This window comes from Camelus ferus, chromosome 19 (assembly GCF_009834535.1).
Source record: "Camelus ferus isolate YT-003-E chromosome 19, BCGSAC_Cfer_1.0, whole genome shotgun sequence".
NCBI lineage: Eukaryota > Metazoa > Chordata > Mammalia > Artiodactyla > Camelidae > Camelus > Camelus ferus.
The window spans coordinates 15,760,412-15,785,045 of record NC_045714.1 but is presented as its reverse complement, the minus strand read 5'-3'; the positions used below and the strand labels follow the sequence as shown (position 1 = coordinate 15,785,045).

Genomic DNA, 24,634 nt, shown 5'->3' with positions numbered 1-24,634 from the left:
CTTTAAACATGGTCAAAAGCGGCAGAGACGACAATTACATGATGACAGAGGGTCAATCTACCGAGAAGATACAATTGTCAATATTTATGGCCCACACATTGGAGCACTTAAATATATAAATCAAACGCAAATAGAACTAGAAGGAAGTCTACACAGAAGCACCACTGCAGTCAGGGGCTCCTCACAGCAAACTCCTAACGCGGAGCGATCACCCAGAGTTTCAGCAGGAGAGCAGCAGGTGCGAGCAGCGCTTCAGACGAAGTCAGCGGAAGGAGGGGAATAATAAAGACTGAAGCAGGAATGAATGCAACAGGGAGCAGAAAGAACAGCAGAGAAAAGTAAAACTAAGCGTTGGTTCTTATGAAAGATAAACCAAATTGACAAACATTCAGCTAGACTAATTGAAAAAAGACACAAATCAATTAAATTTTACTTTTAAAAAGAATTTTTTTTAAAGGGAGGTACTGGGGATTGAACCCAGGCCCCCGTGTGTGCTAAGCATGTGCTCTGCCGCTGAACTATTACCTGCCCTCCAGGTCAGTAAAGTTTTAAATGAAAGAGGAAACACTACAATTGATACCATAGGAACATAAATAATCACAAGAGACTATTATGAAAAACTACATGGCAACAAACTGAACAACCAAGATGAAATGGGTCAATTTCTAGAAACATGCAACGTATAAAGAGTGAATCCCGAAGAAACAGAAAATTTGAACAATTATGAGTAAGGAGATTGAATCAGTAATTAGTAACTGCCCAACACAGAGAATCTCAGGATGAGATGGCTTCACTGGTGAAGCCTACCAAACATTTACAGAATTAATACCAATCCTTATCAAACTCTCAAAAACTCAGAGTGGAGTCGACACCCCTAAACTCATTTCACAAGGCCTCACTGCCCTAATACCGTTGCCAGATGTGGACACTACAGAAAAAGGAAACTGCAAGCCCATATCCTTGATGAATGTGGATGTAAAAATGCTTAAGTGCTAGCAGACCGAATTCAGCAGCAACTTAAAAGAACCGTACACCATGATAAAATAGAATTTATCCGTGGGATGCAAGAATGTTTCAATATATGCAAATTAATAAATGATAAATCATATTACAGAATAAAAATACAATTCATATGATCATCTCAATAGATGCAGAAGTATTTGACAAAACTGAGTATCTGTTTATGATAATAATGCTCAACAAATTAGGTATAGAAGGAAAGTATCTAGGTGTAGCGGGGGGGGGAAAGCCTCATTTATAATTCAAAATAATAAGTTTGTACTCACACAAATTTGGGGGCAGAGTGTATACCATGTGAGTGACCCAAAAATTCCAAGACAAGAATTTAAGTTAAAGTGGTCCAAGTCAGTATAGCACTCCTGGAAACCTGGCCAAACTAAATGTAAACTCTCTCTGGGGAATGTACCTTAATCCTAGGACTCTAATCATTCCTAGAGCTAAACCTCCAAGCACCATGGGATACAAAGTCACTATACACACAAAGAAACAAGCTGCCATAAACCATTCAAACCTGCAAAGATTACTGACAGTTGGAATTTTGTTGCATGTATAAAATGCGTATGTTTCATTTACTTTTAAAAACAGAAAAGGGGATTTGACGTATAGAGAAGGAACAAGAGAGCAGATTCCCCACAAAGTAACTGTTGGATCAGTATCTGATTTCTCAACAGCAACAATGAAAGCCAGAGACAAAAAATACTGTCTTCAGCAGAATAAGAGACAGTAACTGTCAGCTTTAGCCAGCGAAATGATTCTTAAAAATGAGGGCGAAATAAAGACATTTTCAAACGAAACTGAAGGAGTTTGCTATTACTAGATCCTGTATTTGGACCTATTTCTGGATAAGAAGTGACTGCAAACTCAGTGGCTTAAAAGAAAACATGTGTTGTCTCACCCAGGTTGGCTGGGTCCTCTGCTCAGGATCTCACCAGGCTGAAATCCAGGTGTCATTCAGGGCTGCAGTCTCATCTGGGCTCCTGGTCCTCTTCCAAGCTCACCGGTTATTGACAAAATTCTGCTCCTTGCAACCGCAGAACTGAAGCCTCAACTGCTAGAGGCCACATGGCCCGCTCCACAACGGGGCAGTGTGCTTCTTCAAGGTGAACAGGAGACTCTCTGACTTCTGACAAAGCCTGAACCCTTTTCGAGGGCTCACCTGATTAGGTCCGGTCCACCCGAAATAGCCTTTCTTTTTATTAACTCAAAGCCAACTGGTTTCTTGAGTCTTTACCTGGCCAACCTATTTAAAATTTCAACCCCTGCCCCTCGTCATGGTACTCCCTCTTTCCTTTCTTGCTTCTTGTGTGTCCATAGCACTCATGCCTATGGAATCTTATGACATATTTGTGTTTATTATGTCTCTCACTCTGCTAGAATATACACCCCTTGACTTCATGGATGCTTGTCTATTTTATCCATCACTGTAGGACAGTAACATATACAACAATGTCTTGATCAGCTGACATGCCACAAACACATTTAATGAGTTAATTAATTAAAGGAATTGATGGGTATTTTACTGTGGGTCAAGAGCACAGATTCTTCATTTTGTTGTAACTGCTGCTTTTTTAAAATTATTGAAGTATAGTCAATTACAATGTGTCAATTTCTGGTGTAGTGCACAATGTCCCAGTCATGCATATATATACAATATTTGTTTTCATATTCTTTTTCATTAAAGATTATTACAAGATATTGAATATAGTTCCCTGTGCTCTACAGAAAAAATGTTTCTTACCCATTTTTATATATAGTGGCTACCATTTGGAAATCTCAAACTCCCAAATTTATCCCATCCCACCCCCTTCCCCCTCTCCACAACCATAACCCTAAGATTGTTTACTATGTCTGCGAGTCTGTTCCTGTTATGTAGATGAGTTCATTAGTGTCCTCTTTTTTCTTTTTTTAGATTCCACATATGAGTGATATCATATGGTATTTTTCTTTCTCTTTCTGGCTGACTTCACTTAGAATGACGATCTCCAGGTCCTTCCATGTAGCTGCAAATGCTTATTTATTTAATGAATGAATGAATGAATGACTCAAACCTTGGAAAGCTTTGAGGAACTTAAACACAGAAAAATGTAACTGAAAGAGGTGAAGAAAACTATGGTAGACATGAAAACATATTGTTCACACACACACACACACACACACACACACATACAGAGCCAAATGGTTCTGGCTTTCATTACATCAGCAAATCCCTTTACCAGATATATAACATAATTGCAGGAGTAAACTGCCATCATGTTCAGGAGTTCTTCGCACACTCAGGAGGAGATTTTGGAGAATGCGTACACTAGGGGGTAGGGAACTTGGGAGCCACCTTAGAAGTCTGTCTACCACAAATCCTCATCAAAGGAACTTCTAAAGGATACGCTTCAAGATAGAAGGAAAATAATCTCAGGTAGAAGATCTGAGACATAAAAAAGAACAGTGAGCAAAGAAAATATTAAACACATGGGTAAATCTATGCAAATATCAACCGATAAAGATATCAATTTTGTTACTGAAAATAACAAATAGATTTACCCATGTGTTTGTTATTGAAAATAACAAAATACCTGATTTATGAAATTAATGAAATAATAAAATTAAAATACTGGGTTACAAAAGTATACAAATTCAAAGGGAATGATTAATGTTGAAGAATTCTAAGATCTATGTACTGTTTAAAAGAAAAATAAAGATATTGATTAAAGATACTGTTAAGTTAAACATACAGGTTAAAATTTTTAGACTAACCAATTAAGAACAGAAATAGACTGTATACTTTCAAAACAAGAGAGGGAGGTTAAAAATGGAAAAATTACTCCACCGCACCCTAAGATGCTCCTTCCCAGCCTTCTGTCCTCACTCAGGGTCAGACTGGTCTCACCGTCTGGTGGGTCTCCCAGCTTCTCCCAGCTTCTCTCCATTTTCCCTCACAGCTATTTCCCCTGTCAAGTTTCTTGTACACCTAATCCTCAATTAATTGACATTTGCTTTTCATATGATGTCCCTGGATGAACACAAACTCATTTTATAAAATGAATACACCCACGACAGCAAAACCAGACAATGGCAATGTAAGTAAGGAAAAGGGCAGTATAGCCAGTCTCATTTATGGACGCAGCAAAAAGTTCCAAACCAAAGCATGAGCATACTAAATTTAGCAACGTATATGAAAGTAATACTCTGACCGAGTTGGTTTAAAAGCAAGTTTGGTTTCACACTAGAAAATCAATTAAGGTCTCGGAAAAGAAACAAGATTTATGATAGCTGAAAGGGGAGAAATAAATCTGTTATTATCCCTAGACGGTGTGATGTTCTATGTGGAAAAACTACAGATAACTTATTAGAATTAGAGAACTTAATAAATTGTCTGATACATGATTAATATATGAGTTTTAAAATACCACATGCAATAGCATAAAAAGCAAGGTACCTGGAATTACAGTAAAACTTATGCATGATCTTTATGGATAAAATTATTCAAAACTTTATGAAGGTATTAATAAGACTTAAATAGATGTAAGCACACTGTGTTCATGTTCAGGGCCACTCGCTATCATACAAACATCTATCCTCCCACATAGATGCAGCGCAATCCCAAAAGGATTTTGTGTGAAATTTGAAAAGCTGATTCCAAAAGTTATGCTGATGAGAGAGAGGGTGTGGCTCAGTGGCAGAGAGCATGCTCAGCATGCACGAGGTCCTAGGTTCAATCCCCAGCACCCCCATTAAAAAAAACAAACTTCTGCTGACGAACAAAGACCCCAGAAAAGAAGCAGTGGGCTCTCACTCCGAGAATTCACCTGCCTTATCACATGACTCAGAGCCCAGCAGAAGCTGGCTTGATAGAAAGATGGAACCATTACGGGGCACTTACCGTACCAGCTGGGAGACAACACCCTGAGAAGCTGGGGTGCGGTCCTACAGCACGTGGTGTATGCTTTCGTCCAGAGGACACTACGTGGTGCTGTCTCCCCAAAGCCAGGAACCAAGAGGTACAGGTGGAAGTTTCCCCTTTTCCTGGTACCCCTAATAGCCACCACCGGAAGGACTTTCACTCCCCATCACCACAACGTGGGGCTCGGTAGGTTTGGAGATCCTAGTGCCCAAGCGATGAACACTTCCATCTGAGAACTGACTATAAAGTGGAAGCTGAAACTGCCCCCAGGCTAAGCTGAGCTCTCATGCGCTGGAGCCAACAGGAAGAGGAAGTGGTCATTACACCGAACAAGGTGACTGACTGGCCCTTGGAACTGACAAGCAGAAGGCATAATCCGAGTGAGGGCTGGGAGTCGGGGGAAGGTGGCGAGTCAGGGCGGGGGTCACAGAGGGTCAGCCCATCTTGTCTAGATGTGTTAGTCGGGCCGAAGTATCCCAGAGGGTTTGGGCGACGTGAGGATCTCGGGCAGCTTTAGGGTCAAGAGTCATCACACAGGAACTGCTAGAATGTTTTCCAGAAATGCCATGTAGCTCCTTTGCCAAGCTCAGGTAAAGTGCTGGGACTGCACCCTGTTTGCTGTTCTGCAGGAGACATGGGGGTGGGGGGGAGAAGGAGGGATAAAAGCCACGCAGGCTGTAGCCTGAAGGGACACACTGCGCAGCAGACCCCCTGCCCCAAGCCCTTCAGGCAGAGCCAGCTCCTCCCCACTCACCCTAAAGAAGAGGCTGAGCCATAAGATGAAACGATGTAACAAGAGAAATTCTTCATGATCTCCGTGTATACAACGCCAGGGTCCATGGAGCTCAGTCACGCCTGCGAGAGGAAGAAACAGGTGTAGCGCAAAGCGGAGAGGAGGAAAGGGTTAAACATGGTTCTACAACGTGCGAAAAGGGGAGGACCCTACCAGCCCTGCTGGGTGGAGGTGACCCGGAAGTCAGGGTTCTGTAACTCACATGAATGGCGATATCCAACCAGGAAGGGGACTTCAGTGTTTGAAACTGTTGGGTGAACTTTAGGGGGGAGCACGGTGGATGGTGTTGGTACTGGAAAGTACTGGGAGAGGGAGTTGTGGGCGATGAGAATTGGAAGAAAGGTTGAAGAGGAGATGTGAAGATGGGGTTGAGAGAAACAGAGGGCGCACAGATGATAAAGGGTGGAGGTTAACAGCTGGCTCGGGGGATACTGGGAATATTTCATGGACAGAACATGTTGGGATGAGATGTGAAGGACTGAGAGGTGCCTTGGGAGTGGAGGAGTAGGGGCTGCCAGAGGCAATTACCTGTCCCTTGAAGTCTCTGGGCAAGCTTCCCAGCGAAGGAGGCCAAACGCATTTGCTGCAATCATAGTTCTGGTTGAAGGTCAAAGGTCTGCCAGCCCCCATCAGATGTTCCTCATCAATGTACCCTTTCTCTTGCCGGAAGGAAGACACATTGACCACTCGGGCTGCCCCTGCCCGTTGTAGGGCCCCTGGGAGGAGGGAGGACCACACACTTTCAGCGCAAGTCCTGCAGCAGACTCCCATGCCCACTCCCCAGCCTGCTTCTTCATGAGACTCCAGGAGAGCGGGCCGCCCACGCAGGCGCCCAGGTGAGGCGCAGGAGGGCTGAATGTGACCTGAGACTGCATTTCTATCTCAGCTGCTTTCCTCATGCTTTCCTCCTGTTTTATTTTAGTGTGTCTTTTGTTTTGTTTGGGTTTTTTTTGTTTTTTTGTGGGGTTTTTTTTGCCTAAAATAAAAGTGGAGTTCTGCCTTGCTTTCCTTCCACCTGCCAGCTGGAGGTAGTGTAACTGATCCTGGCTCGTGTTTTTAATCTCCCTGAGGGCTAAGAGGGGGAAGGGGAGACAGAAACGCTGTGAAAGCTGTCTTTCACACATTCATACACTCAGTCACTTACTTATTCATCGCACGACTATCCATTAGGCCCCTGGACCCTGGCAGACACAAGCTATGGGCTAAGGACATACAGGTGCTAAGTTTAGGGGAAAAGAGACGTATGCAGAGATACTTGGAAAAGTGGGGCTTAAAAAAACTTTTTAAACTACCTTCAAAAAGAAAGTGTAATTACTATCAAGAGAACAAGTTAAATCTTAAAAAAAGAAAAAGAAAAAAAAGAGTATCTAACTCTAATAAAAAAAAGTCTGGATTATATAAAGTGTGAAAAATACTAGCTGTCACGTATGAGTTTGCTTGTTGTTTCAAAATGCTAAAACTGTCTTGAGCCTAATTTAAAGGAAGAATCACAAATGAAAAGTTGAGCAGGAGGTATCTAGCCAAAACTTGCTGGAGAGAAAATCATTCTTAAAGAGGACAATGGACCCCAAACTCGCAGACACAGTGACATGAAGGCCAAGGGGGCTCGCAGCCGAGCTGGAGGCTGATCTTCATGCAGCAGCGTCAGGGCAGGAGCAGAGACATGCACAGGGGCCTCAGGAGCCCTGGAAATGGGGCAGCCGGGGAGGCAGAGGGGTGAGGGCAAAGCCCACAGCACACGCGGTATCTGTGCTGGGTGTGGGCAGCTGAGCTAACGCTACTCTACCTTAAAGGGATGGGAAGGGATATTCCAGATAAAGGGAAACAGACGTGCAAAAGCGCAGCCAGAATTAAAAAACAGTGTGGTCCAAGAGACACAGATCGGCTGGCTGGTGACAAGAGTGTAGGTTTGCGAAAGGCAACGGTGAGGTTCCCGGTCTGCAGACGGACTTGTAAGTGGGGAGAAGCAGCTTAGTTTTTATATCTATAAAGCACAGAGCACCTTCAAAGGGCCTGAAGCCAGACAGTGGTATGACGAACGGTGATTTGGTGGCAGGGGAGAAGACAGGAGAGAAGACGGTTTAAGGAACTATTATAAGTGAGGCACAGACAGGACGTTGTAGCCTAGTGCACGTGTTGGAAAGGGGAAGAAACACGTGTACTTGCAAATGTGCAGAGTCTGGCCTTGCTCTTTCTTCACTTTCCAGGTGGGGCCACTTTAATTGCCCCCCAGGAGGGGGTGGGCAGCTGCTTTTCAAGAAGAGGAGACTTCTTCTCTTTCCTTTTATTCCTTTTCTCCTGCATACCCTCTTGTACACTTTCACGCTTTTGATTTTGTTCTTTGCATTACTTGGCCAAAAACTAATCTGCTTCCTCAGGCTATTAGACAACCTAGAAAACATTGTTAGGGAGGATGTGCCTGCCACCCACCGCCACCTCCCCAGGAAGAACGTCCTTAATCCCAGCAGCCCAGTGACCTCAGGAAGCTTCTGCTGAGGCGCCTGACTCCTGGCCGGGCTAGTACGCAGACCTGGGGAAGGAGAGGCGGCCGGTACAGATCTTACACCTTCTTGTATTTGGGGCTGACTGATTCGGTTACCAGCCTCCTAATCCTGGCTGGTGCCAAGTGGGTTCCCCTGCTGTGTCCAGCAAAAGTGTACTGGGTCATCGTTCAGCAAGCATCTGGGTGCCATGGGAGGCGGTAAGCCACAAAAATGCCAGAGGAGTGAAGACACAGCGGCAGCACAGAAGTTAAGCACCCAACCTTCCTTACCTTGGAGCAGATTTGTGAGCAGAAAGGGTCCAATGTAGTTGGTGGCAAAGGTGACATCAAGGCCCTCCGGGGCACGTGTTGTGGGCAATCCTGGGAGGAGACAAAAACACAGGTGGTGGGTGATGGAATGACAGCCCTGAGGGAGATTGTGTCTGGGGAGGATATAGTGGGGTTCAGTAGAAAAGCCACAGGCGCATGTATGTGTCAACATCGGGGCAGTGAAGTGTGAAGCTACAACTTAAGGTAGGCTTTTTAGGACAGTGTCCGAATTAAGGGTGTTGCCACAGGACATGCAGATTAGGCTTAGGGGATGCCTGTTTTGGGGTCCCTGAGCCGGAAAGGAGGTTCCTGAAATGCATTTAGGGGAAGTAAGTCAAGACACACACCGCAGACTGCAGCATTGTTAACCAGTAGGTGTATCTCTGGATGCTCGCGCAAAAGCCACTGAGCAAAGCTCCGGATGGAGGCCATCGAGCTCACGTCCACCTCACCAAGCAGGAGCTGGTTGCTCTGTGAGGCTGCTCGTATCTGGGCCAGGGCTCGCTGTCCATGCTCACGGCTGCAGCAGGCCAGGATCACACGCGCCCCGCAGCGGGCCAGCTCCTTGGACACAGCCTTCCCGATGCCTGTGGGAGGGCAGCTTCAGAGAAGGCTGGTCTGGGGAGTGCGGAGAGGGCAGCGGAGCAAGGGGAGAGACAAGGGTCTGACAGAGGGTGCTGATCCTCCTCTCTGCCCTCCCTGTTGGGGCTGTTGGAGGCTGTGGCCCGTGTGAGGTGACAGGGCAGGATGAGCACTCACCGCTCTTGGCCCCAGTCACCACTGCCGTCTTCCCGGTCAGGTCTGTGGAGCAGTGCTGGAGGTCCCAGAGATTACACTTATGCCAGGTATACACACTTAGTCTAAGCAGGAGGACCACAGTGAGGACAGAGCTGGGCCCCCAGACTGGGGTGCTGAGTAGAAACCACAGTGACATAGCAGAGAATGCTGGCCTGTCAGTGGAAGGTTGCCCACATAGAAGGTGGGGAGGGACTAGCCAAAGCGAAATAGGGACTAACCAAGAGGTTGGCGTGGAGCAGACACAAAATTTAAGGAGGCATTCTCTCTTGGATGTGTTGGAGCTCCCTGTTTGAACCTGAGAGTGAGTTCCTCCTTTGTTTTCCCTAGTAACCTGATTGCCTCACTCCAATGCTGGCCCATGTCAAAGGTCAAGAGAGCTGGGACTACCCTGAGCCCTGCGTAGGCTCAGATTTGTCTCCAGATGAAACTTGGATTCGCACTCTAAGGTGAACTGAGAGAGACCCAGGGACTGGAAATCAAATTCCTCATGCCTTGAATCACTCTGTGCTCATGCAGGGCCATCCCCTTCCTCCCCTACTGGAATGAGACTCGATGAATGCTCCAAACTGAGACAGACCCCCACTCGCAACTCTTACGTTTGCTCCTTTGTGGACAGACAGATGGCTCTCCAGACTGTCTCTGCTGGGGAGTCACCTTGGCCCTAAAGCAGGGTCTCCTAAGGGTGGTAATGCAATTATTCCTGGGAGTCAGTGTTCTATCTTCTAGGCCTGCAGGACAACTGCTCCTCTCCAGTTCTGTGAGCACACACACTTGGAAGAAACTGACAGGCATGGGGCCAATTGTTAAAGCAACTCAGGTGTTTATTTCTGGCAGGCAGACAGAAGGTAGGCAGGATTCCCACTGCCTGAGGTTCAGGGCCCAGGATGGGGCAGGTGCTTGGAGGGGAGTGATGATATTTGGGGACCTGAGTTTTTTGTTGGCTGTGCCACCGTCACTTGGGGTTCTGGGGCCACCTGTGTGGATGGGACGAGAGGTGCTGCCCTCTTTGTCTTCCTGTTGAGGTTCAGCATGGCTAAGCAGCTCCTGGGTGGCTGGGTTCCATGTGCTCGCACCAGGAGCCATCTTCAGCACTTTCGGCAGCAACGTGGGCTTCCTCACCACCTGGGACATGGCCTTGAGAACTCCAGGCACGGGGTGAGGCCCCTTCTGAAGATCCTGGCTCTCCTGATCCTTGGGGTCCAGGCCCTGCAGGAGTACGCGGGTGCGGCCCACCCACAGCTCACGCAGCAACTTGGCCTCCCCCTCCCAGCCGCTGGGCCACTAGGAACCCGGCCAGAGTTTTTGGATCTGGGGCTGCGGGCCACAGTGGGGAGCCCCAGGTGCGTGGTGAGAACGCAGAGGCTAGGACTGGGGAAGGGCAGCTTCAAACCGAAGCCTGGCGACGGTAGGCCTAGGTTTCAAGCAGGGAATTGGAGGCTGGGGCTGGGACCCAACTCTCAGATGGGAACCCCAGGCAGGAGAGGGAAGAAAACTGACGGCGAGACGCGGACACAGGAGACAGAGGACCTAAGGTTGGAGAAGTTCAGAGAGGCCCCAAAGAGAACAAAGATGTGGTGGGGCGGGAGGCGGGAGGCGGGAGGCGGGCAGTAGCTGGGGGCTGGGCTTACTCTGCCTTGGCTCTTCTTCCGTGCTACCAAGGAGGGCGCGCACCGCACGGGCACGGCTCCCCGAGCCCAGGTGTCAATCGGGCAAGGTGTGGGTTCCTCGTCCTCAGCCCACGTGGGGTCCTCCGCCAGGTTGGGTTCTCCCTCATCTCGGGGCATGAACCGCAACTGGACCATCTGTAGCATGGTCTCCCGTGCCCAGTCTACTGTGTATGGAATACACTGAGGACGCGAGACAGGGTCTCAGTCCAGCAGGCAGGGGTTGGGGAGAGAGGAGATGGGTCTGGAGGATGTGGATCCAGGCCCACCTGCCGTTCCAGGTAGGATTTGTAGGCGGCATCCATCACTCGTTCCACCAGCTCCTCCATGATGTCGCCCACCACCTCCTCGCCCTCCTCACGAGCCCTCAGCTTTGCCACCTCTGCCTCCGTGAGCCCTCCAGGCACAATGTTGGCCTGCGGCACCAGAACTTTTGGTGGCCGCGGCTTTTCCGCCGAGGACCCAGGCTCACTGTGCTGCCGGGGCTGCCTCTCCTGCCTCTGTGGGAAAGGAACAGGCAAATCAGGGCGGGAAACTGAGGAGTGGAGAAGGGGTAAGCTTCTTCAAGCTGTCTAATAGGAAAGAAAAAAACTTTGAAAGGGACAATTTACTAGGAGCCTAGTATGGGACAGGCGCTTTTCGGGTGTGTGACCCAGCTAATTCAATTTTCCTAACAGCTCACTAAGCCCATTTTACAGACAAAGAAACTGAAACTTGACAGAAGTCAACCTACACGGCTTGAGATTAGACTCTGAACCCAGGCTATGTGTGGCTCTAACCACAGAGTCCTTGTTATTTGCACTAGTTTAAAGTGTTCAAAACTCTTCAGAGTTCAAAGAACTTAAGAAAGATGAGTCAACAAACAGTGCTGGAATTACTGGTGTGTTTAGAGTCTCCTCCCCTCCCCCAAATCAACTTAGGTCCTCATTTCACAATATACATCTCAAAAAATTCCAGCTGAATTAAAGAATAAACACACACACACAAATTAAAGAACATAAAAACAAAAAATAAAATGTAGGAAAAGTAGTTTAAATTGTTATATAACCTCTGGGTGAGAGAGAACTACCTAAGCATAAAAGTCATGTAAGAAATGGGTAGAAAAGTGTATACATATAAGTCAAACTTTCCTGTTCTTATTTTTTTTAAATATTCCGATTTACAAGCTGATAATAGTAATTTCCATTTACTGCCACTTAAACCCTATCAGTCACATACATGGATTCAATTGCCACATTTTTTAGGATATGTACTAAAATACTAGAGTATCTTATCCCCATTTTACAGAATTTGCCCAGGATCAGAGAGCAAGGAAGTAGTGGAGTCATAATTCGTATGCAGGCAGGTCAGACTCCAGAACTTGACTTTCTCCTGCTTCCTAAACAAATACAAATATTTCCAACAAATATTAAAAAGGATAAATATCCCCCAAATATACTAAAAATGCACATACAATTTTTTAAAAATTGTAAGACTCCCAAGAATAATAAGCAAAGGACATATTTCATAAAAGTGGAACTGTTGATGACAACATTTGAAAAGACGTGCAACTTTCAAAAATATCAACTCCAGTTTTATAAATATACCAAAAAGCATATTCTGAAATGAAAATAAAAATATATTCTCTAAAATATTTCCTGTAATGTCATTTATGACAGCAGAACGTTGAAAACATAGATCTAACAAAAAGAGAGCAGACGGCTAATTGCGTACGGGCTATGTGATGGAATATTATCCCATGGTTGGAGGTAATCTTTAGGAAGAATTTACAATAGAGTAGGAAAATAGTTATATGTTAAATGAAAGAAACGATACAAAATTACATGAGGTATGCTCTCAGATATGTAAATCAACAGGTGCTGAAGAAAAGGAAAAGCCCAAAATTGTAACAGTGGGAAAAAATTTCTGTAACAGTGGATGTTTCTTTTCTACACTCCTCTCCATTTTGTAAGGTTTCTACAACGATTTTGTATCCTTTCAGAATCAAGAAAAATCCACTGAGAAGGAAAAAAAAATACCTAGTCCCCCAAATCCATTAACGACACAGGAATTTACTAGCACTCTTAGGCGCCTCCTCACTCCCCCGCAAGTTTCCCTGAGCCTGATTCCTTCCAAAATTCACCCCCCAACAAAATCTTCCCAAGCCTTTGCCCCCCCCACCCCTAACCTCACTGCCTCATACATGGTGTTCCCCCAAGTTCATTCTCCTTCAACCCGAGTTCCCTAAACCTCACGCTGAGCTCAGAACTCCTCAAGCCTCGCTGCCCCTCTCTGCCGGCGAGACAGCCCTGGAGGCAAGCCCGGGGAGCGGCCCGCAACTCAGCCCCGGCTTGGCCGGAGCAGGACAGGCAGTCTGGGAGAGGAGGGTCCGTTCGACTTGTACTTAGTCCGTCTCTCCTCCTGAAATTCTCAGAAGGGCTCCTTCACCTCGCGACAGCGCTCCCTGGGCCTGGCCGCTGCTGGCTGCTGCACTGAAGCGCGCGACTCCACGTGAGAAGCTCACTACGCGCACCAGCAGCTCCCAGTCACGTCTCGCTCCTGGACTCAGCGCCACCCGCCGAGACCCCGCCCCCGGCTTCCCGGCGTGACGGCGCGTCTGCGTGCGCGCGGCGCAGGTGGGGCTTCCCGCCCCGGCGCACGGACGCGGCTTCCCCGACCGCCTGAGCGCCCGAGTAGCGGGCGGGCGCCTGCGCTCCGAGCCGGCCCCGGACGCGGACCCGGGTCCGAACGGGCGGTCCCCGCTCCGGCGCAGCCTCCGCTGAGCTTCAGCTCACCGAGCCTTTGTCCGCCATGGCCACAGCCGAAGCTCGGACGCCGCGGCTGCAGGGCTTCCTAGTCCCTCCGCGGCCGCGCCGGTCTAAGGCCGCCCCGTCTAACGGTCGCCCCGGCAGCCGCGCCGCGCGCCGCACTTCCGGGTTGCTGGCCCCACCCACGGCCTTGCGTGCGTGCGTGCGTGCATCGTCTCCATAGCGGCGGCGGACGCGGAGAGACGAGGCTCCTAGAGGCAGGAGGCCGACCTGGGGCACCCGGTGTGCACTCTCACCTGGCCCGGGGTCTCGGGCCGCCGGGCGGAGGGAGACAGGGCCTGGGGGCTACCTTGCCTCATCCCGCCTCGGCTGGGGCTCTTTGGGCCACTGGGACCTGTGCCATCGCCGTTCTTTGAAAAATTGCATGGGTCTAATACTGACATTTTCTTTCTTTTTTTCTGTATGAACTGCAAAGACAAGTTTTTAGAAAACTGTATGCCTTAATACTGAAAGTATGAGATTAAAAGACTTCTTGCTTTTCCTAGTGGCATAAAGTAACTCTTCAAATATTTTCTTTTCTTTTCTAGTCTTGGCATCCTTCTTCAGTATGGCTTTCTCTATTTTTGGTTGAAACTTCTTTTATTTTCTAAAGCAGACATTGAAAATTATAGTTGATCTCTTTAAAGAGGTGATTTTCTGATAAAATGACAAGCTACTGCTTATTTGAAAGTATAGTCTGTTTCACACATTTAATAAGTATACAAAAGTATGGCACTGGTGTTACATTTAGGGTTAGCTTTCCCTTTATGATGCAGTAGCTAATATATGGATGATGTCTGAGTTGGATTATGTAGTTTGAAACAGACTTTTTTTTTTAAACCTTCAGTAGACATTTTTAAACACTTCACACTTGAATTGGTTTAAACCTAACAAAAAGATTATTTTAAAAATTTTATATACATATACCTATATGTATATATATTTCCTTTTTTAGAAAAAGAGCAAATGGGGATCTAACAGGCCGTATGATCAAAGTTTAAGTGATTCTTCCTCTCACTCTCAGGATAAACATGAGAAAGAGAAAAAAGTAAGTGGATTTGTTGTTGCTAAGTATGTAGCACATCTGCTTAATAGATTTTTTTTCCTTTTTCATATAAAATTAAGTTCTTGATAGCTGAATGGAAATATTGAAATACTGAAAAAATTTTGACTAATACAGAGTATTAAGTCAAAGAGTAGGTTTAAAATAATATGCCATATTTGTGAATATGGTTTGTATCTGTTTCATCTGAAAATCTGAAATATTGAAAATTTGACGAAGCATGAGAGGGATTTCTTGCATGTGTTACTCTGGTCATCTTTTGAAATCTTCAGGTGATGTTAGCAATAATTGTTGCTATATATTATTAACTGATGATTTCACATGTAGATAAAAATCTCATCAGCTTTTTTCCTTTATAATATAGAACATTTTTGAAGTTCTATATATTCTTGACTTCCCCCCCCAGTGATGCTAATGCTAATGGTTTATTATTTTTTAATGACTAAATGTCATGCCATTTGTTTGAGATTATTTCATCTTTTAATTAATACACTAAAAGCTTGCCTAATACTAATCTGTCTTCTGATCTGTTTTCTGCTTACACTTTTACTTACTGTAAAGAATATGAGTAATTTTTAGTAAACTAATGATAAGTATTGTAGAATCAATCATTCATAGGACTTACTGCTCACATAGGAAAAGAACACCACTATGAATTGTTTTTAACGAAGTGAAGATACAAAGGACATCTTCAATTAGGAAAGAACATTACTCTTAAACAGTTGGTATAAACTAGTTTGGAAAATATTTCCACAGATTGTGTTAAAAACTAAATCATGTAACATTTTCATGTTTGTAAATACTTAGGATTTGGGAGAGTGATTGAAATGCTAATTTTATTTAAAAACAAATTTGAATTTGGTTTGAATTTCTTCTTTCAAAGTAAGCATTTAAAAAACTTAATTTTTTTATTTTGAGATTAATTTTCCAACTGTGAGTGAAATAATAATTACAACTTTATATTCTGCTTTAGAACATTTATTAGGTTTATGTATTTTTTTGGTGCATCTTGGGCAGCAAGTGCACATACTCATTTTGATTTCTTCAACCTGGTGGTTTCGTGATAGTGAAAATAGAAGGGTTCTGTCTTGCTGTTTGTTGTTTGGGTTGCTGATGGAAAAATGGTAGATTTGGTTTAATAAGCAGTTTTTGTAACAACCATTGTGAAATTTTATTTAAGCTCTTTTATCCATGAACAAGAAGTTCTTACATAGGGCTTATTATAAATTATGAAGAGGTGAGTCATACCAGTTATGTTCTTATGTTCTTATGTTCTGCCATTTCATGAGCATTATCTTGCTTAAAGACTTACTCACTGTATGACCATGTTTATCTTAATATATGCCCTCTGTTATTTTTAAAGGACAATTATTAAATGTAATACATTGTTTAATAAATACATCACTGATGACTATATTTAGTGAGTTTTTTCTCTGGAAGTGAAAGTTTTCATTTTATGATTTTTTGCAGTTGTGAATGCTGGATTAAAAACGTTAGTCAAACTTGTTTAAGTTCTAGCAGTTGGTATTTTTGTTAATATGTAAATACTATTTGAATTTTACTTTTAACACATGTAATTTTAGTACAACTTGATTTTGTGCATTTTATTTTTTAATACCTAAGATTTTTTGATAATCCATAAAGGCTGTGAGATATGCTATAAATTTATTATTATTGTTAGACTTATTTGCTTGCCTTGGGAATATTTGGGAAGGGACTTTTTTTTTTTTTTTAATACTATAGTATAATGTTAAGTGATAATATAGCTGTAAAGATTGGGTGTTATAGAGTATCTTTCTCTCCATCCTTCCTTACCTCTTTTAAAACTTTAACATCCAGTTGTCTTGGAAAACAAATTTTATATATATATATCTGAATCATGGTATAAAATGTATTGATGGGTAGTACTCATAGTCTGTGCTTTAACATTTTAAGATGCTACATGATTTGAACTAAGTTTTGGTGATGCTGTTTATAAGACATCATCGAATCACTCTCCCTCTGAATTCTTTCATTTGCATTCATTCTCACACATATTTTAAAATATCACTTATTAAGTTATAAGTAAGTGGTGATACAGAATATTTAATATGAATATTGTGTTCTCCAAATCACTTACTTAAAAAAGAAACCAACAGTTCATAAGTTAGCTTTTTATACAATTATAAGAAAATTAAAAAGTACTCAGCCTTTGCTTTTCAGGAATTTCTGTGTGGCCCAAGATACGTTACTACTTGTTGAATATTAGCTGTTAAATGCCAGCAAGGGGAGGGGAAAAGTTAACGGTGAGATAGAACTCTGAATAAAGGACAGTTTCTATAAAAACTTAGAAAATGGTAAAAGAATCCAAGTACATATTTGAAATAATGGAGGCTCTCCATAGTATAGGCAGAGTTTAATTCAATCACAAAACAATTTGGATCATGAAGTATTGTTTAAGAAGAGTATCTTCTGAGACTATTGATGTTAGTTAATATTCATTGTGAAATAGAATTTCCTTTTAAGCGTAATGTGTTTATATTTACAGAAGCACTGCCACAGAGTGAGGGGTGGGCACGAGCCAGGACAGGAGAGGCACGGCAGGCTTGGAGATGTGTGGCTGTATAGTGAGGCTCCCGGCTGCAGAAAGGACTTTTTCCTAAAGGCTAAGTTGGAGCTTATTATTCAGAAATCAGCGGTAATTTATTGCCTTGAGATAATCTGTGCCAGTTCATTTGAGCCTCACACGGTCCCCTTCCCACGCATCATTGCTCACTAACTTAGAATGTATCCATAGCATCGTACTAGACTTATGGTACTTTACATCTGTATCGCTGTTAGTGACAGTGTGTTAGATGGAAATATACTCAGATCCAAGTAGATACGACCCCTGTGTCCCCTACTACAGCTAGAGGAATTTGTCTTCCACCCTGCCCTCCACCCCATGCTTGCCTTTGGTTCCATTCTATTCTTAATAGCTGGCAGCAGATACAGGAACTTACTGCCAGTATAAGCACTGTTAGGGTGCTGTGGGGGTTGGGGTGAGAGAGGCTTTGTGACTAGTGCTTTGTGAACCTCAGGGATTAACCAGACTTCCCTTTTGGTTAGGACTGCTCATCTGTTTGAAGAGAACCGGGTTACTTCTGTGGCCCTTAGAGGAGTAAAACTCTTCATCACGGAGTTGTCATTATTTCTCTGCATTTTTTTAAAAAGTTTTCAGCATTGAGAGTTAGGTGACATCCCCTTCCCTTTTTTGTGTGTGCTTCCCTTTGGAGATCTTCCACTCAGGTTAAAGCTTTAAGCTTCTGCATGTGCAAAGAGTTAAGAGAGGTCAGGAAACAGTAATTTAGAATGTCTGGAGTATGTGTTTGGTGGGGCTGAAGAGTGACGGGATGAGAGTGTTCAGTTAAGAAGGGGCCATGAGGAGTTTGGTGAGTAATGCTAGTTTCATCCTTCATCTTGGGTTATTGGACAGCTGGCCAGAAGGATTAACATCTTTTTTTTCTTTTTAACTTTTGATTTTTCAGTAATTGTAGACTTTGAGAAAAGTTGCAGAAATACTATACATTATTTCTTTGCACCGTTCACCTGGACCCCCAGGTTGTAAGCATTTCATCACATTAGCTTTATCATGTCCAGCCTCCCTCCCTCTTCTCACTTTCTGTGTAAAATCTGTTTTCCTGAATTCTGGATAGTTAATTACAACTGTAGTGTCCCCTTAGTCTGAGTACTTGAGTGTGCAGTTTTAATCCTACATGATTTCAGTGTAGTTACAAAAACCAGTAGATTTATGCTGTTGCAGAACTGTTAGCTATTCTGCAGATCCTATGCAGATTCACCCGCTAATGTCCTGCATTCCAAAGGAAGGAAACTTTTTTCTGGTCCAGAATCCAACTCAGGATCACACACTGCGTTCATTTGTCCTGTTGTTTAGTTTCTCCCAGTCTGTAATGTTTTCTCCTCTGTCTTTCTTGACCCTGATGTTTCTGAAGCCCTCACTGTTTCAGGTTCTCAGAGGCAGACTAGATCTTACACTGGATTTTACAGCCACACCCTGCTTTGCTCTCATACAGTGATCTTCTGGTAGTGGCTTAAATTTTTTGTTTGTCTGGAAGCTGTTCCATACTTGAGCATTGTTTCTGTCTGGAGAGTCTGGCAGTGTTCAAAAGCAGCAAGTCTTTGTTCCTTTTCATCAATGGCCTTCCTAATTTAGTTTATCTCTATACTGCTTTTTACTACAAATAGCAAAAAGTCAGACTGCACTTTAAATATATTATTTAGAAAGTCTCTGTATTTAAATCATACAATTCATTAAGTACATTTTCTATTTTCTATGTTACCACAGACAACAATTTTGCTAAACTTTGTTATTACATAACAAGAACCCCTGTTCTCTAATTTTCAGTTACTGTTTTTTTGGTTATTTCCCATCCCCCCCTTTTAAGCCCTCCTTTGGAGCCTCCTGGAAGGCCATACGTTTTAGGAACAGCCTCTTCTGTGCTCTTTAGGTGTTCACGCATCATCTCCTGAAAGTCCTTTCAGCTTCTGCCCTCTGTCTAATTCCAAGCAACTCCCACACTTAGGTTTTTTGTTGTGGTAGCATCCCATGCCTTGTAACAAAACTGAGCATCGGCTACCTATTGCAGCATAACACATTACCCTGAAATTTAGGGACTTAAGGCTGTAATGAATACTTACTTTCTCAGCGTTTCTATGGGTCAGGAATTTAGACCCAGCTGGCTGTTTCTAGTTTAGAATCTCTGGTCAGGTTGCAGGTTGATGTCAGGCCTGTAGTCATTTGAAGGCTTGACTAAGGCTGGCAGATATGCTTCCCGGATGCCTTATTCACACGGCTGGCCAGTTGGGGCTGGCGGAGTAGGAACCCCATTTTCTTGCTGCACAGAGCTTCCCACAGAGCCGCTTGAGTGTCCTTATGACATGGTATCTAGCTTTTTTCAGAGTAAGAGAGCAAGGTGGAAAATGCAGTATTTTTTGTGAACTAGCCTCAGACGTCACATGTTGTCCCCGCCACCCCCTCCACCCCCTCAAACACATATTTGGGATGCCCTTTTTTCTAAACTGTCTTTGGTGCTAAATATATATATAAAATATCATTTGCCGCTTTAGCTACTTTTGAGGCACACCACCATTTTTGCATAGCTGGAACTCTGTAGCCTTGAAGCAGTAACCCCCAGCCCCGCTCCAAGCCCCTGGCAGCCGCTGTCCTGCTACCTGCTCTTAGAAATTTGCCTGCTCAGCATTCCCTGTGTAAGTGGGCTGTTCTGTTGTGTACCTGCCACACTTGGGTTGCCTGTTCGTTCTGGCTGTTGTGGATGAGGAATGCTGCTGTGAACGTGGGTTGGGTATACAAATATCTCTTCAAGACCCTGCTGTGAACGTGGGTTGGGTATACAAATATCTCTTCAAGACCCTGCTTTCAGGTTTTGGGTATATACCCAGAAGTGGCATTGCTGGATCACATGGTGATTCTGTGTTTAATTTTTTGAGGAACTACTATACTATTTTCCACAACAGCTGTAGCATTTTACATTTCCACCAACAGAGGTTCCACTTTCTCCACATCCGTACCAATGCTCACTTTCTGTTTTTGCTTTTCTCGGTGGTAGTCTTGTTCCTCGATTATGATAAGTCACTTGGTCTTTGGCTCTTTTGTTTATTTTTTTTTCTTCCGAGTCTTGTCTCTTTCTTCCTTTCTTCCTTCCTTTCTTTCTTTCTTTTTCTTCCTTCCTTCCTCCCTTCCTTCCTCTTCCGTCCTTCTTTCCTTTCCTTTTTTTTCTTTTCTTTTCTTTTCTTTTCTTTTCTTTTCTTTTCTTTTCTTTTCTTTTCTTTTCTTTCTTTTCCATTCTTTTCTTTTCTTTTCTTTTCCATTCTTTTCTTTCGCAGTTTCAGGTTCAAAACAGAATTGAGCAGAAAATGCAGAGAGTTCGCACATAGCCCTCCGTACCCACACATATATCCTCCCCTACCCTCAACATCCCTCATCAGTGTGGCATATTTGGTACAATCGATGATCCAACATGGACACATTACTGTCAACCAAAGTCCACAGTTTACATTAGGGTTCACTCTTGATGTTGTACATTCTGTGGGTTTTGACAAATGCATAATGACATGCAGCCACCACTATGGTATCATACAGAATACTTTCGTTGCCCTAAAAATCTCTTGCTCTCCATCTGTTCATTCCTCCCTCCCTCCGTCTCCACAAACGCCTGGAAACCATGATCTTTTTATAGTTTCTGTAGCTGTGCCTTTTCCAGAATGTCATTTGGTTGGAATCGTACAGTTTGTAGCCTTTTCAGACTGGCTTCTTTCATTTAGTAATATGTCTTTTAAATTTCTTCCATGTCTTTCATGGCTTGATAGCTCATTTTTTTTTTTTTTGCCACTACACGTATATTTTAAAATTTACATATATGCACTGTTCATTGTTTCTAAGAATGTGTAGAACTTTAGGTTTTTAAACTTACATAGTTATCAAAGGAATAAAGCCAAGCACAAAATAAGAATTAATTCGGAAAGATACACACACCCTGCTGTTAACAGCAACATTATTTGTAATTGCCAAGATATGGAAGCACCCCAAGTGCACATGTACCGATATTTGAATAGATAATGGAGATGCAGCATGTACATATGTAATGGACTACAGCTCACCCATAAGAAAGAAGGATATTTAGCCATTTGTGGCCCTTCATTCACTTTTTTTTTCACTTTAAAAACCAGAATTTTATAACTGGCAGAGACTTTTCCATTACATCAAAAACAACAAAATACCTAGAAATAAACTTAACCAAAGAGGTTACCTATACTCTGAAAACCAAAATGACACAAAGAAATGGTTGTTTAGCATTCAGTTGTGGTTTTGTTGTAGTCACAAGGAGAGGCCAGCTCATGGTCCTACCACTCTGCCATCTTGACTGGAAATCCCAAGACTCACTTTCCATCGCACAATGCAAAGAGGGCCAGATGATGTTTGCTCATGCAGTCTGTTGCGTTGCAGTGGAGGGACCCTGAGTTTAGGGCTCCTGAATCTTTTGTCATGGACAGTAAGCAGGGCCACCTTTTGCTCCTAAAGTAGACAGTCTGTCTTCTAAGTCTGATCATTATGCAAACAACCTTGAAAAGATAGTTTAGAACAATGGGCAAGTCATTGGTTCACTCATAAGACACACAGAAACAGTACAGACTCAGGTAGAATTATCTGTGACAATCCTCAAATTATGAGGATTAATACAGTGTTTATTTTTCATTCACAGCTAAGTCCAAAACAAATGTTCCTGATTGGCAGACGGCTCTCTTATAAGCCCTCAGCCTTCTTTTCAGTGCTGCTTCTGTGGCTGCCGTGCTCACTTGCATTAATCTCTGGAAACAGAAGGAGCATGGATACTACATACTTGGGGTTAAGGACCAGGCCAAGAGGTGACACACATCATTTTTCATTCAGATTGCATATGACTTGAACCCAGTTAAATGCCACATCTAACTGCAAAGGAAAATGGCAAATGGCTAGATTTCTTTTTTTTTAAGTAAGAAAAAGAAATGGGTTTGGTGAATAGCTTGCTGACCATCTTTACCTCTAGCCCATTGTTTTGGTTAAGCCATATATAGTTATAAAAAATTCAAATGAACCAGAGCATTTTAAAAAATGCAAGTTAGTTTTAAAATACCCACTCCAAGGGGGGAGGGTATAGCTCAGTGGTATAGAGCATGCTTAGTATGCATGAGGTCCTGGGTTCAATCCCCAGTACCTCCATTAAATAAATAAACATAAATAAATAAACCTAATTACCCCCCTCCCCAAATACCCACTCCAGAATCCACCATCCAGAAATAGTCATCATTACTACTAAGCACACATTCCAGATTTAAAATACATATAGAGAGAGATAAAAGGATGGGTAGATCAATAAAAATATTAAAATGATATGATACTGCTACTTCTTTTAAATATTAAAGTCAGATTTATTTGGCTACACTAGGTGAAAAAGAAAGTGAAGTAAAATAGGAAACATTGAAATTCAAATAAAAATTCCTTCTCACAAGAGATACTATTTTCTTAAATTTATACCTTTAAGTTTAATAATAGAGATTACAAAATCACACAGATATAGTGACAGGTAAGATTGTCTTTCCAGTTCAGATGCTTTCAGTAAAATGGAATACTGCTAAAGCATTAGGAGTTGTATTATTGTGCAGAAGACTTTCAGAGGCTTTTCTAAGATTGGCCATTTTAACAATGGCCAGTTCAGTGGTGACAGGGCATTGCTGCTCTTCTTATGGTTCTCTTGGCTTTTCTAGGCATGGCTGACAGGTCACTACAGTTGTTCCAAGGCCTTGGTCTAACGCATGAGCGTCTAAAGGCAGGAAGGGAGAGAATGTTCCCAGCCATCGCACAGAAAATGTCCCTTCTGTTCTATTGTCCGGACCTGACCCTATCCCGTGAGGATGTGAGAGCGTGACTGGCCAAAGGAAAAAAGAAGTGTGGGCCAGTGGTATTATATACAGCCAAGATACCGTTCAAAAATTAGAAGAAGGAAATACTTTCCATTATGAACAAACTCAGAGAATATAGGTCCTAAGAACTTACTCTTAAAAAAAGTCACTAGGCAGTAAAGTTCTGCCAATTTAATGATATAAAGAACTCACTGGAGAAGCTGTGGTGAAAGAACTGGTAGTGACCATTTAACGAATTTAAATTAAATACAGAACGAATACCAAAACAACTCTGAGAGTTGTGTGTACGGAAGAGGATGTCTTAGACCTGAAATATATAACATAAAGATCTTTAAAAAACAAACAAAGCAAATGGCAGGAAAGGAGAGGAGCATGGGGAAACAGTTAGCCTTCCCCAGCAAGGGTCAATACAGATTCTTCAGAACACAGAACAAAAATAGCAGTTTCCACCAAACTGTAATCATGCATAAATCCCTTCCTTGTAGACAAAGTCTCTGGTTTTCTTTGGCCAATCACCCTCCTTGCATAGTTTTATTTGTTTATTTATCAAATTTATTTTTTATGGAGATAATACAGTTGTGGTACAACATTATATTAGTTTTAGGTGTACTACATAGTGATTTGACATTTACATACATTATGCAATGATCACCATAAGTTTAGTAATCATCTGTCCCCATACAAAATTCTTAAGCATATTATTAACCATATTCCTCATGCTGTATGTTACATCTCCCATGCTTATTTATTTTATAACTGGAAGTCCTCTCCTCCCTAATCAGGCTCAGTTTGTTCTCTGCATTTGAGTTTGTTTTCATTTTGGTTTGTTTGTTTTGGTTTTTAGAGCCCACGTGTAAGTGAAGTCACACAGTAATTATCTTTCTCTGTCTATTTAACTTAGCAGGATACCCTCTAGATCCATCCATATAGTGAAATGGCAAGATTTCATTTTTTTAAATGGCTGAGTAATATTTCATTTTAATGCATGTACCACGTCTTTTTTATCCTTTCATCTGTTGATGGCCACTTAGGTTGCTTCCATATCTTGGCTACTGCAAATAATACTGCAGTGAACACTGTGCATTTATCTTTTCAAATTTGTGTTTCTGTTTTCTTTGGATAAATACTCAGAAGTGAATTTGCTGGATCATGTGGCAATTCCATTTTTAATTTTTTGAGGATCCTCCATATTGTTTTCCATAGTGGCAGTCCCACTGATACAGGGGCTCTCTTTTCTTTGCATCCTCACCAACACTTGTTATTTGTTGTCTGTTAGATGATGGCTGTTTTAACAGGTATGAGGTGATATCTCATTGTGGTTTTGATATGCATTTCCCTGATCATCA

General features: G+C 43.0%; 1 protein-coding gene and 1 pseudogene across 1 annotated transcript; both read right to left on the bottom strand.

Moving 5' to 3' along the window:
• Positions 1-5,309: 5,309 nt before the first annotated feature.
• On the bottom strand, positions 5,310-9,454 carry LOC116657786 (retinol dehydrogenase 12-like). The gene is given in 8 exon segments (XM_032461164.1): positions 5,310-5,538; positions 5,670-5,710; positions 5,713-5,759; positions 6,224-6,284; positions 6,287-6,424; positions 8,482-8,571; positions 8,868-9,107; positions 9,280-9,454. Coding segments are annotated over 8 exon segments (981 nt in total). The 3' UTR covers positions 5,310-5,349.
• Positions 9,455-10,121: 667 nt separating this feature from the next.
• On the bottom strand, positions 10,122-14,071 carry LOC116657885 (annotated as a pseudogene).
• Between the last annotated feature and the right edge of the window lie 10,563 nt (positions 14,072-24,634).